This window comes from Varanus komodoensis, unplaced genomic scaffold (assembly GCF_004798865.1).
Source record: "Varanus komodoensis strain SLA01 unplaced genomic scaffold, ASM479886v1 scaffold3, whole genome shotgun sequence".
Taxonomy (NCBI): domain Eukaryota; kingdom Metazoa; phylum Chordata; class Lepidosauria; order Squamata; family Varanidae; genus Varanus; species Varanus komodoensis.
In genome coordinates, this window is record NW_025335761.1 from 8,364,972 (window position 1) to 8,378,843 (window position 13,872).

At 39.8% G+C, this 13,872-nt stretch overlaps 1 protein-coding gene across 1 annotated transcript in view; it reads left to right on the forward strand.

The window, feature by feature from the left end:
• Positions 1 to 13,872, forward strand: part of TTC17 (tetratricopeptide repeat domain 17) — a 65,569-nt gene that overhangs the window by 36,573 nt on the left and 15,124 nt on the right. Inside the window, 3 exon segments of the mRNA XM_044435966.1 lie at positions 8,151 to 8,318; positions 11,116 to 11,375; positions 12,976 to 13,141. Of these exon segments, the coding sequence (XP_044291901.1) occupies positions 8,151 to 8,318; positions 11,116 to 11,375; positions 12,976 to 13,141 (594 nt within the window).

A 13,872-nucleotide genomic window follows, 5' to 3' on the forward strand; every position in this document is an offset into this window, starting at 1 on the left:
ATAGCACAAAAGAACAATTATTAGGGTAGATCTGAGTGATGGGAATTACAATTAGCAGCACAGGGAGGTCTTGAAATGATGGTATGTTTGTCTTCACATACATATATTTCTGAAATGTTTGCAGCTGTGTAAATGCACTACAGGAGTGAAATTTACCTAGGGCTCATTTGCCAGAAAGTGCTCAATATGCCTCACAAAGTGACATTTGAGTTGTTCCAAATAATACAAAAAATACAGTAGTTTAACAAATATTATGCAAAGTTTATATCCAATGTAACAGGAAATCCCCTGTTCTCCCCCGACTCCTTTTATAATCCACTTGTATTCTCCCAATCCTGTCCTTCGGAATTGGAGGTGGGGGGGCTTTCTGTAAAGTCTGAACTCTAAGATGCAGGGGGCAGGGCTGCAATGGTAAGGCAAATTGGGTAACGTGAGTGGAGTGTCTGCAGCCCCCCATTCCATATTCCTGGCCTTTACTTTGAGTCCCCTAACCCTTAAGAACCTTGGATGACACTTGAAACATCTGTAGTGGGAAAGACTGGGAGGGAATCCCCTTGCCATGAATAATGCCATGGAATGCAACGTTCTATGACACAGTACACTAATCCCACTTTTTAGAGTATATAGTGCAGAAAAATGACAATTAAATTACTTTTCCAAGAAAAAAGAAATAATATAAAGATTTGTAAAAGCCTCTTCAGCACAGAATAGTTTTCAGGTGTTTTCCGAAGGTGAAAAACTATGCAGAAAGAGTTAGCTTAAGTAAGTTGTTTGCTGTCACAGCCTCTCTGTTTTAATTGCCTGAATGCCTCCCACCTCGCTTCAGGTATACCAGTGAGATACTCATGCAGTAGGTCCTCTGTAACCACAGTTCATCATCATGAACTTCTCTATGAGCAGTTCTCCTAAGCCAGGGGTCGACAGCCTTTAACACTCAAAGAGCCATTTGGACCCGTGTCCCACAGGAAAGAAAATACTGGGAGCCGCAAAACCCTTTTGACATCTAAAATGAAAATAACACTGCATATATAGTTTTTTACCTTTATGCGATGTATAAAAAAACTATAGTGTGTCGTATTTATGAAATCAATGAACTGCTACAGAGAAAACAAATTTTTATTTCTGCATGCAACAAAAATATTTTGAACTCCGAAAAAAGAGATGCTGGGTTGAAGGTTACTTTCAAATAAAATACTCAATGTCTATTTGAGTCCTCCTCGTATTTATGAAATAAAAGGCCAAACTTAAATTATCCACCTGCAGCAAACCAAACATGCCACCTGCAGCAAACCAAAAATGCCATCTGCTACTGTGTGCCCTCATCCTTTTATCACGTGTACTGGAGGGTGCAGTCAGCTGTCAACCTGAATAAAAAAGGACTAACTGATACTTTCATACAGTACGTAGAGTTTCTGCAATGAAACAAATATAAATAATAGTCTGGTGAAATAATTGAACAAACATCCCTCTCCCAATGTAATAATGTTGCTGAAATTTTTATAGGAATCTTAAAACGAGGAAGTAGATCTATATCTTGATTATGATTTAACTGTAGCTCTTGTTCAGTCACTAAAAACGGTTATTTTTAATCTTACATTATAAACTAGTAGAACTTTCATATATTTTGAATAAGAGAACAGCTTCCTGCAGAGTCAAAATCAGTGCTAGAGGGCTGCATGCATTAAACAGCAAACCCCATAAGTTCATCAGCAGTAAAAGCAAGCAAATCTACCCGCGTACTTACCATTAAACGTTCGGTTTTCTTCAGAAAGTTTAATTTTCTTCAATTTATCCCTGGTTGGCCTACCAGGCTAAACGCTCAGTAAACTGGCGCGGGTCGCAGATACATGTGTATTTAGTGACTGATTAGCAGATAAACAGTCAAGTGATATGAATTGTGACAGGTCCCAAGCACAGCTTTTAACATTCAGAGGAAGGAGATTACATTGGACAAAGAAAATCTTTTCAGCAGTGTTTTGTGTAACATGAGAGCCTGCAGGAAGCTTGTTCCACTCTTTCCCTGCACAATAGCAGAGGAATGTAGCAATTTACTTAACCAGCTAGCGCAGCGTTCCTGAGTGGATGCCTCATCATCACCTATTGGTATTTTGTAACTCGAAACTCGGTGGCAGATCGGTGGCTGTGGCAGCGCGTGTTTTGAGCAACGGAGCCGCAGCTGAGGGATTCAAGAGCCACGTGCGGCTCCGGAGCCACAGATTGCCGACCCCTGTCCTAAGCTAATCACCTGGCAGATCTAAATACTGATAAGATAATCTATGCCTTCTGTCCTCTACACACTTACGTACTTCCATGTTTTACTTTTGTTCTTCGTCACATAGGATTTGACCTTAGTTTTGCACTTAAGTTCGCTATGAAATTTGGTCCTCGTGGCTGATTCTGAAGATACAGATGCTAACTAAAAAGAAAGCAGGAAAAAACCTACCAATTTACTTCTGGAAATTTAGTCCAATATCAGATTACAGTTTTATACATGTGAGTGTGAGCTAAAATAGCAATCCAGGATAAGCACAGCACTAATTGCATTTCTGAAAATTAAGAACAAAAGTGGCTTTTTAAAATGGACAATATGTACACTGCTAGCAGTAGAGGTGGTCAAATACATTTTTCAGCTTGAGGCAAACCAGCAAATGTTGTCTGTCCTCCATTTACAAAGAAAAGCTGCGCTGTACCTGAAGTTAGCAACGTTATTTTGGCACCTGAGGCAGAAAATCTCACAGATGTTTTTCCCTGGCAGTAAAAATTCAACAGCAACAATGACAAAAAACTGCTTGTTTCTTTTTCATGATACCCAAAATCTTCCAGAGGTAGCCACCTCACTCTGCCGAATGGTAAGGCCAGCCGTGGGTAGCAGCCTTCTGCTGCATGGAAAATTCTGTGGTTCATTTGAGTTGAAATTTCCTGGTCTTTGTGTGGAATCATGGCTAGAGTGAAGACTTCAGCTTTCCTGACTGAATGTTTAAAAGTAATTTACCGAATGGGCAGGATTCAAGTTAAATTCTGTCATGCTTTAGTTCCATTGAAATCAGTGAAACAAGTTAATCATGATTGATACGTGCCCCATTAATTTCAATGGGAGGAAACCATAACTATTGTCTGAATGCAAACCTTTACAAACATACTTTTTTCCCTTCTTAAAGAATAAAATACATTCACCTTAGGGTTTTTAAATATCAAGAGGAGATAGCTTGGCCATTATTGCTGTGACATGTTCTACTGATCAGGAGACAGAACCGGTTTATATAAAAAGATCCATATCAAGATATACTGAGAAAATTTTTCATGTAAATAATCTGCAAATTTAGAACATTTATTTATTGTGGAAAGAATTTTAAAAACACGCACTCTATATTAAGAGGAGAAACTAAAATTCATGCAAAAACTTGGTTGAAAAAAGCCAACACCATTCTGAAGGTCTGTGCCTTTCACCCTCCCCTATTTTCTAAAGGACGTCAAGTTATTTTTGAGGCACTAATTGAAATTCAGACCAGAACGCTGCTTAGCCTGCTGCACTATATGTAGCATCAGAATACCCTGAGAGGCATTGCAAGTAGCATTTTCTAGTCTTATCTGCTGGCAACGTTAGACAGTTAAATTTAGAAAATCATCTTCCATGTTCGGCCCCGTTCCCAGTCACTGCTGAGAACATACTGTGGTCTCTGTCCACATCGCAGAGATGAATCCTTTCTTATCAAGATGAGGGCAGGGTGTGGTGGTTTTTGATGTAACCAGCCAAGCCAGCTCCCTCCCCTTTATTCATGGTTTAATTGTGTGCTTTTAAAGGAATTACATATTGTTAGTCATTCCAGTAGATTCTCTGAAGAGATGGACTTGTGTGTACGTGTGTCACTTTATAGTGCAAAAGTGACCATATAGTGCAAATATATCAGACATTTGTCCTGATTTTTCTTTTCATGATTTATTTAATGATGGTTTATATTTCATAAGGGTAATTTTTAGCGCTATCTTCGCTGGGAATAGAGCCTGTTATGCAATGGTCAGATGTTGGCTGTGTCTGTAGGGAAACAGAACAACTCTAAAGTTTAAAAATAAATGGGTATACTGGAGAAACCCATGTTTTGTTACACTTCACCATTGTGTATAGTTAAGTGCAATTTTGGAGGATCAGGGTACACCAAAAACTCAAAACAAATTACAGGTGTAAGCCTTGATTTCTTATCAGTATAAATAAGGCTATGCTCTTCTTGAAATATAGATAGGTAATGAACACTGTATTGGAATATCAAAGTAAATTTAGTTTTGGTCACTTTGGTTGCATTACTCGCTGATGTAAATGGATGAAAGTAAGGAGGCTCATTTAAACCACCCTGCAAAGTGTTACAGTCAAATAAACCAGGGAATGCTGCTTGATTATTTTACTTTGCACACTTCTATTTGTGTTTTAGCTTAGTGACATCTTGTAGACTGAACAGGAGAGTGGAAGAAAGTCAAGTAAATGGAGACTAGAAACAGCATGACAGATGGACTGATATGTAGTAGACAGAAAGTAAGCTCTAGGCAACATTGAGTTTATACTTCATAGTCACTCGAAGTCTTGCTGATTCCCTCTGTTCCTTTGAGCCTTCATAGATTTCATGGTAGGGTAGATTTTAGTTAAACATTAGAAGAATGGACTAATTATGGACCAATTACATAGAGGTTGGTGTGATCCTTTCACTGGAGGTCTTCAAGCTTCCCCTGTTAGGGATGCTGTGATTCTGGATTTCCTGCATTTAGCAAGAAAATGGGCTAAGTGGCCAACAAGGCCCCTCCAACTCCATGATTCTATACTTCATGTTTTCTGAAGCTGCTTTTAAGGTAAGACTGTGCATGAAATTCAGTCATGTGAATGTTTTCCCTGATCTGCTTTCCCTGTGCCTGTTCTACATAGTTCCTAACTTTAGAAGATATTACCCACATTTCCTAAAACAGTATTGTGCAGCAAAGTTCTATTTCAGTTCACAGTTTGATGCTATACATTATTACAAACCCAAAATTGCATTTGCCTTGATTTGTAACAGTATTGTGATACTGAGTTGTGTTCTGTTTGTAGAAAATAATAGAAATAGAATAGAAATTCTCCATAGCAGTGTTAGTTCCTACTACTGTTACCTTTCCCCTCAAAGAACTCCTTGGTATTCTTAGTTCAGATGAAGTGCAAGAGACATGTTGTGGCAAGCGATGGGAAATGTTTGAGGTTTTTCAGTATTCTGCTTAGATGATCAGACCAAAAGTGGCTCTTTAAAGCCAAAACCAGTATGTAAGCTGGCTTCTGTTCTGTAAGACCAAGCAAATGTAACATAAGTCTACTTAACTTTGTACACATAGCAAGACCTGCATTCCCCAAACATCCAGACAATTTTAATTTAACAAAGATAGCACTCATATAGAACACCATGCTGCTACCATTTTGTTATCCCTTTTCCTCTGTGTGCTTCCTTTGTCCTTTTCCTGCAGCACTATTCTGAATGCTTTAAATTTTCCCATAAAATCTTTTATTCTTAAAAATTCATTTTATCAGAATGCTATGATCAAGATTTTGTCTGCTGAAGGGCATCGTGTTCTTCAAATACACCATACTTGTACCAAAGTTTGGATCAGATGTCAGCAAGAAGGACTCATTTCTGCATTGGGATCCTGAGTTCACTATCTCCTATAAATTTAACATGAAGTTCTCTGCATTTTGCAAGGAATTAAAAGGACGAAACCAATTAAAGTTTAATAGGGGTGGGGAGAGAGAAGATGAATGTCAGGGGGTGGATATGAGAAAGAGATGAGTGTGGGGAAAAGTGTGAGACTCAAATGCAGTTATAAGGAGTAGGGAGAGTTGAGCAACACAAATGTAATTGTTCAGTAGCTCTTTAAAATCGCATAAACTTTTAACTGCATAGCTTAGAGAACAATCCTGTGGCGCCTAGATAGCATTGCAGGGGCCATAGGATTGGACAGGAAAACCCTGAGAGTGTAGCCAGAACTTGAACATTGAAGGGTTTTCCCAATATCATTGCCCTTGTTTTGATTCAACCAGACACTGCTGAGATTTCTGTGATGGCTTCCTATATGATGCAGAAAGGATGCATTCCAACATCATTTGAGGGAATGTCAGTGGGGAGGAAGGAAATGGCTGGGGAGCCAAAGGATCTTAAGTTCACCAAGCAACCAACCATACTACCATCCCCAGGAAACATTTAGATGTCTTCAAAGCACGTCTAAATGTTTCCCTCCCAATGCCATGATAGGACTGATTTTTTTTTCTTCCATCCAATATTGTAAGCTCTGCCTCTCTTGCTCCTGCCCTGTCAACAAGAGTTGACATAGCCGAAGGAGGATCCAAGTGCTCTGATCTTGGACTGCTCCATAAATAGTATAGAATTGTTCTTTTATTCGTCCATTAATCCATCATGCAAAACATGTTTGTGTAGCATCTCCATTCTGATACTGAATAGAACAATGTCAATGTGTTAAAGAAGGTAACGCTTGCTTATGACAGAATGTCTTTTATAACTTGTTTTATTTTGTTTTCAAGTGTGGTCCCTGGCTTTAGTATTTAGGCTGGCTTTTAATAATCAGGACTAACCCAGCAAAGGGCTATTTTATCTAATGGGCAGTTTTAGAGATAAGAGGCAAACAACCAATTGGGATTTTGCTACCTGGTTTCCATGCCATATCACAAACCATTTTGGAAACTGTCCTCATTTTCATAAGTGGTTTGTCATACGAATATGCCAGAAGAAAGCTCAAACCCCTATTTCTAAGGATACTTAGATGTAAGCAAGTATTTCTTTCAGCCCTTGCTTCTTAATGTATTATTACCTGGTCAAATCCTTTAGGATGGGGTGAGTTATAAACTTGACATAAAGAAGGCAGTATAAACACTTTCACAGTTAGACAAGATTACCATGTCTGTCCCCTATGCCAAGAAGGTATAGGATTCCTTCATATTTAATAACATTATGTAATTTTACATGAAGAGTTTTTTTAAACCAAATTAAGGTTTCAAAACACCTTACCACCCCACTCCACAGCTGCATACTTCCATTAAAATCAAGAACCATCTAACCCTGACTGCACAGTATATATAAGAACAGAAATGCCTGTCTGACCAGTATTTATTTCAGTATGCACATCCTACCAAAGTGTTCCTGTTTGCCAAATAGATCCAGACAACTCAAGCATGGAAATCAAGCATACCATGGAGGTAATAAAGGGCAGGACAAATCCCTAGCCAATCTAACTTGGCCAAAGTTAGTGGGTGAAGTTGATATAGTTCGGGTCAAATTTCTTCCCAATTCCAATATACCAAGCAGGTTTTGCTTATTACTCTGCAGTTATTCCAGTGGCAAATTAGGGCATAGCAAATTACTTCTAACATGCAAAATATGTCACTTGTGAGAATCCAGAAGGACTGTATTGTAATCTTCACAGCAAAACCCTTTAATTGTGCAATTACTTCAGTAATCTCCCTGTTTTCCTGAACCACAAATGTACCAAATCTAGTGAGTCTGATGTGCTTCTGCAATCTTGAATATATTAAATTATTGGGCTGCAGTTCTAAGCACACTCATCTGGAAGTATGTTCCATTGAACATAGAAGGACTTACTCCAAGTAAGCAAGCATATGACATGTTTGTGTGTGTTTGGGGGGGTGGGGGGGTGGAATCTAAATATCTAAGATGTAGGAATTGGAAGCTTTGGGTCAATTCACACTTAGATTCACGCACAGTAACAGTGGTGGCTGATTAGAGTTTAGTGCATGTGAAATGGCTTCTTTTTGCATAGCTATATTTTGCATGTCATCATAACAGCTGATAGGCTGGAACTGGGTGGTCCATGTCCTTGGATCTTGTGATGAGAAAGTAGCTCAGATGAGAAATCCCTCCCTTATTCCTGTAGGATTTCCAGGTTTCTCAGCTGTGTGCTATGGTATCATGTCAGGAACACTGGAAGCTGTTACCATGCTCTAATTATGAGGATGCTAAATCATGCAAGAATCTAGCTGTTTTCATTCATCTTAGTAGCATTTTACATGGTTTTCTTAAGGCCAGTTGCTTGTGTGTATTAATAATTCACATGCAATGTAGCAAGTGTTTTGCCCTGAGGAAATCATGTCTGTGTATGTGTGTGTCACACAGGCCACTGCCATGAGAGGAGCCAAGATGACAGCCATCCCAAGCAGAAGTACTTCAACGTGCACGATTCTAAGACAATATCCGTGGAAGAAAATCTTGAGGCAGCTACTGAAGACGATTCGGCAGATCTTGTTCCTAATTCTGCAAGGGATTCATCTTTGAGTTTAGAAAGTAAGTGAATGTTGGACAATGAGCACAGCGAAGGGGATTATATTTGTCTTTGTTTTCAGAACAATTTTTATTTTGCACCTGTCACTGATCAATGAAACCCTTTTCCATTTGTGGAAGGGAATCCGGACCAAATAGTGTGCCTTCTTTTTGCCCTTCTCTGCTTGTGGGCTTTTCTGCTGACATCAGGTGGACAGCTCTCTCTCTGCACCCCCCCTTTTTTTTTCTCCTGACTGCCTCCACCAAACCAGCCTTAAAGCTCCTTGTGTCTCAGATTGTCACTTCCAGGTACTGCGTGTTGGGTTTCTAGGCTTAGCATGGTTAACCCAGAAAGTGAAGAGTTTTAAAGAAAGCAGTTGAAAAATTTACTGGGAAAAATATTAATGAGAAAAAGTTTTATCCCAGAATAGGTAGCGCACATACAGTACAAGCCATATATGCAAGTAGTAATTAAAATATCTAGACATACTTGAATCCGGCTAACCTTACTAGATTGTGTCCCCATTTTATCCAAGTCCCTTCCCAGCAATATCTTAATGGTTTGAAATCCTTTTCCATTTCTCCAGATTTAGCAGCCCTTTCTTCTAGGACTGAGCTACTGTTGTTGTTGTTGTTGTTATGGCTTTCTACCTGATCCCTTCACTTCCCTTCTAAAAATCTGCTCCTCTGTCTCAAGCCTTTATATATTAAAATATACCCTGCATGTTTCTGCCTCCAATGCAGAGAGTAGCTTCTTGATCATTCTTGCCCTAAATTCCTATCCTGAGTCCTTCTCCTAATTTCTGCTGTACTTCCTGCTCATTTCTGTATTTCCTCTATGTCTGCAGACTTTCTGCCATGAGGCTTTTTCCAAACTCTGCTTCCTGATTTCAGTAATCATTAACTGAATTTTTGACTTTTAGGCTGATACATACATCCAAAAAGGATGTAAACTTAACAAATCCAAACAAAACACTAGGCCAAAAAAAAGGACAGTTCTGCTGTTTTACTGCTCCAGTCCAGATACGGAGTGTCATCAGGGTTGCAGCTCCCACAGTGGGGAGTCGCAGTGACACAGCATTGCCACATATGCAACTTAAGCACCTGTGCAAGTTTAGCACCAGGGCAAGGAAGCTGACTTTTCCTCACCTTCTCCTAGTAAGCAGCTTTTAATTAATAACTGTTGAAATAATTAAATAACCAGGGTAGTTGACTCTTCCCCACCTCCTCCCAGTAAATTACTTCATTTCCAGGTAAACAAATCCAACAGCAACAACAGTTTTGAAGCTAGAAAGCCGGCAGGGTTATATTGCACTGAGAGAGACATACATGACTTTCTGCCAGCTGGACAGAGAGCGTGCTTGTATTTTAAGCGTTATGAGCTCTTGGCTGTCAGGAAAAAAGTATGTTACTTTGAGCCAAGTTTGCAGTCCTGAAAAAGCTGAGAGAATCAGAGAGGTTTGTGGGTGAGACCTTTGGTGTTCCACTCCTTGGGTGAAGGCTTTTCTGCTATCATAAAAAATGGGAGGTCTTGGGGAACAAGAGAATCATGGGGGGAAGGGGAATTGATTCCTTAGAAAAACCCTATTCTTAAGAAGACAAAACTCTTCTGATGAGAAGGATGTGCTTGCAGGGACAGGGAGCTTGTGGTAGTGAGATATTTGATCATCAGGCACATAAACTGTTGGATTTATCATGGGCATGTGGACTACATGGTAATTTGTCTGCCAGGTGAGAAGATACCACATGCTATCTAGATAGCTTTGTGGATAGTGTGGTGGAGGCAGGGCTTATGGTCTATGTTGGTACCAGTGACACAGGGAAAAGTAGTTATAAGATCCTGGAAGCCAAATGTAGGTTGCTTATAGGAGTTTGAAATCTAAGACTACCAGCATGGCTTTCTCTGAAATCCTACCTATTCACCACGCAGAATCGGCTCCACAGGTAAAGCTGAAGAGTCTCATTTGGATGCTGTCTCTAGACAGATAAGCCAGAGAGCCCCAGTTATCTGCTTCCTAGACTGGTAGACTTTCCCAAACAACCCAACAGGGAGCATCCCTATCCAGATTGGTGGGAGATTCAGGACAGATAAAAGGAAGTACACAGCTCAGCATTAAACAACGGAATTTTCTTCAACAAAATCTAGTGATGGTCTCTAATTTAGATAAGTTTAAAAGGGTGCTGTGTGAACAGAACACTGAAATAGATGGACCTTGGTCTGATACAGTACAGTTCTTCTTGTCTTATATTAGTGGGAATTTCAAGCATGGATATCTTTCAAGCAGATGTTTGGTACGTTTAACCTGCAAGACATCCTTTTCTTATTCAACTGTTAAGGATGATCTAAGAAATATGAAAAACAAATTGTTTAAGAACATGATGCGTTTCAGAGTTTATTGGGGCTGTTCTTGTACTACAGAGGTGGCATTTTCAAGGGTACTGGGACCCAGCTCTCTGTCCCAGACCCCCAGTCTCCTGCCATTCTGACCCCAAAAATGGTGATTTCCCAACTGGACACATTATATTTGTCCCTTTTCAGCCTCTGTTGTTGTTTGTCACTGAAATTCAGTGATAAATCACAGATTTTTTGCCACCAGACTGAAAAAATATGCCAGGAGTTCCACTGGAGATGGGGAACACATATTGCCCATCCCTAATGTGTTATTTCATTTGTTGGCATAAGTTAAGGCAAAGTACAGTGTTTTGTTTTGTTTTGTTTTGTTTTGTTTTGTTTTGTTTTGTTTTGTTTGAAAGCATACGGCTAACAGTTATAATACTTCTATGGGCCTGAGTGTTCTGTTTTGCTGTTCCTCCTTTACAGGCACTGTGATTGCTGAAAGCAACGGCTCAGAAGAAGTAGAGAGTATAGGAGATGCTCAGATGTCTGAGGAGATGCTGGCATTAGTGGATGAATTTGAAAACTCTTGGCCTCTTGAAGCCTTTGAAGGAGCATTGGAAGTGAAAGGCCATCGGATGGACTTGCAAGGGATCCGTGTCCTCAAGAAGGGTTCTCAGGATGGGCTTGCCAGCTCCTGCTTTGGTGATTGTGGAGAGGATGATGACGACGAAGACACCGAATGGGTAGGAACTCTCTCTCGTTTTCATTGTTTCTGAGACTTTAGTCATGGTTACTTGAAATTCAGAGGGTTTCTTTCTACTTCAGCATTTTGCCTCTGAGTAATCCACAGATGGAACCATGGGATTACTTCCATCTTACTGTGACAGAGTGTACAGCCCAGATCAGTCTGCAAACATTCCTATATTTTTATTAACACAGGACCACATTGTTCTGCTTATGTATGGAAAGGTTTTTTTTTTTTAATCGATTTTAAATTTGGGCTTGCTTTGTTTTTAACCAGCAAGCAGTACACCACTACAGGTCTCTCTGCAACTCCCATACTCATCCCTCTCCTCTATTTCTCTACTTCATGGATCTCTGTATGTCCATAGGTTTTTTTTTTTTTCTTTTCTCTGCCTCACCACGAAATATCTTCATCGCTACATCTCTTACACCCCTCTTCTTCTGTATTTTCCACAGGTCTTTCTTCACCCCATCTCCCAATTTTCTCATTTCCCCTCCTTCATTCTCCCCCTTTACTTCATTACTGTCCTGCTTCCCATTAATTCCATCTTCATTATAATTTATCTTGGAGGGGCCAATTTAATGGGAATAGCTTGCTCATAGCTTGGTATATATGTTCCCAGACTCTTTCTAATCACATTTCATGCACCATTTTTGGAAGAAAGGTAGGATATACTTTTAATATGTAATACAGAAAAAACATCTGTTGTTTTCTGGCATTAGCAAGCCAATGAATGCTGAAGTTCAAACTGAAACCTTCCTCTGTTAGCCAGACCAAGAATATTGGTTCTTCAGTACAAAATGGACCTCCACAAGTCACGCCACCTTATAACCCCTCAAGATGGCTAAAAAATGTAAGCCCTGCTCAAATTAATCTTCTATGCATAGAGCTAACACAGCCTTCCCCAACCTTGTGTCCTCCAGATGCTTTGGAGTACAACTCCCATCATTTCAGGTAATTAATTGGCATTGCTGGCTGAAGTGGGAGTAAATTGTAGCCTGAAACATCTAGCGGACACCAGGTTGGTGCAGGGTGATCTCACATTTAGAGGGAGAGTGGGACTGTGTCTCAGCTTTAATGTAGCTCCTGCTGGCTTCACCTCCAAATCCGTGCTTTGAGCATGGTCTCCTGCCTGCTCAAATAGTGGCCTTCTGCAGATGTGCATAATCAGGTGTGGAAGCAGCAGGACAAAGAAGCATAGGCTTCCACCTTTCCACACGCTAACTATCTTTCCTAATGAAGTTGTGCCTCTAGTGTGGTTGACCATCATCAGTGGACCAACACAATCATTTTACAGAATAGGCTCATTTCCTGCCGGTTTCAAATTTGTAAGTTATCTTTGGTGTCATTCTCAGTGCTGAAAATGTCGCCCAACCTTGTGTTAAATGCATTACTTTTATATGCCTATATTTGTGCAATTGATGCATTAAAATGCAAGCAGAATAAGAGTGGCTAGAGATGCAGCAAAAAAAGGGAACTGTCTGGAAATTGCCCTTGAAATCAACACAGTCTGCAGAAAATCAGATAGCTCTTGATTCTTAACACCATGCCTGATATATTTGGTCCTGTTACCCTCACAATTTTTTTTTCTGTGACAGATCACATTCCAAGTAAAACGTGTAAAGAAACCCAAAACTGATAGTCTGGAACCGCAGGAGCCTGCTGGAAGAACTGGAGAGGAAGCTCTAAATGGAGAAAGCGAGAACCTTTACCAAATGGCCCTGGAAATCAGCGGGCCAAAAATCCCCTCCCCTGGACCACCAGGTAATGATTGCTTTTTTAAGAACAAGGATGGAAATATCCTAGAACATTGGGTTCCATTTCATTCACACATCAACTGAATCATAATGTAAGATTATATAGTTTTATATTGCACAGTACAGTCCTGTGCACATTTATTATTCCAAAGTATGTGAGAGCACTCAATAGGGCTTCCCCCCAAGTAAGTGCTCATAGTTTTCAACCTTGGCCTCTTTAACAAAGCAGGCAAAACTGTATCCCTGAAGGACAGTGCAGCATTTGATTATGATCAGTGAAAAATGTAACATGGTACATTTTTCCTGGTAGCCAGAATCATAACGAAGTGAGTAGAATGAGCATAAATGAAAGTGACATTCAAGTCCTGCCAATTTTAAAAGCCGTATTCAACACAACTGGCATATGAATTAGAACAAATTAGATCAATAATTATGGTTTCCATGGGCTGAAATGTGATAGGTGAGAAAATACTGTTTTACAAAAATACCTCTCTTAGAGGAATTCCTTTACATCTGCAACCCAGATCATGGCAGTTATTCCATTCTCATGTTATAATAAGTGGGAGCTGTATTCCATGTTGCGGAGGACTTCCAAAATGTTTGTAGTTTACCTTCACACCATAATTGTATGTATATATATTTCATCCTTGTATCAAGAATGCTCTGTTGAACGTATATAAGTACCTGGTGAGGAATTTGGGAAAAATTGCAGCTTCGAGGAAACCCATATGCCTCTGA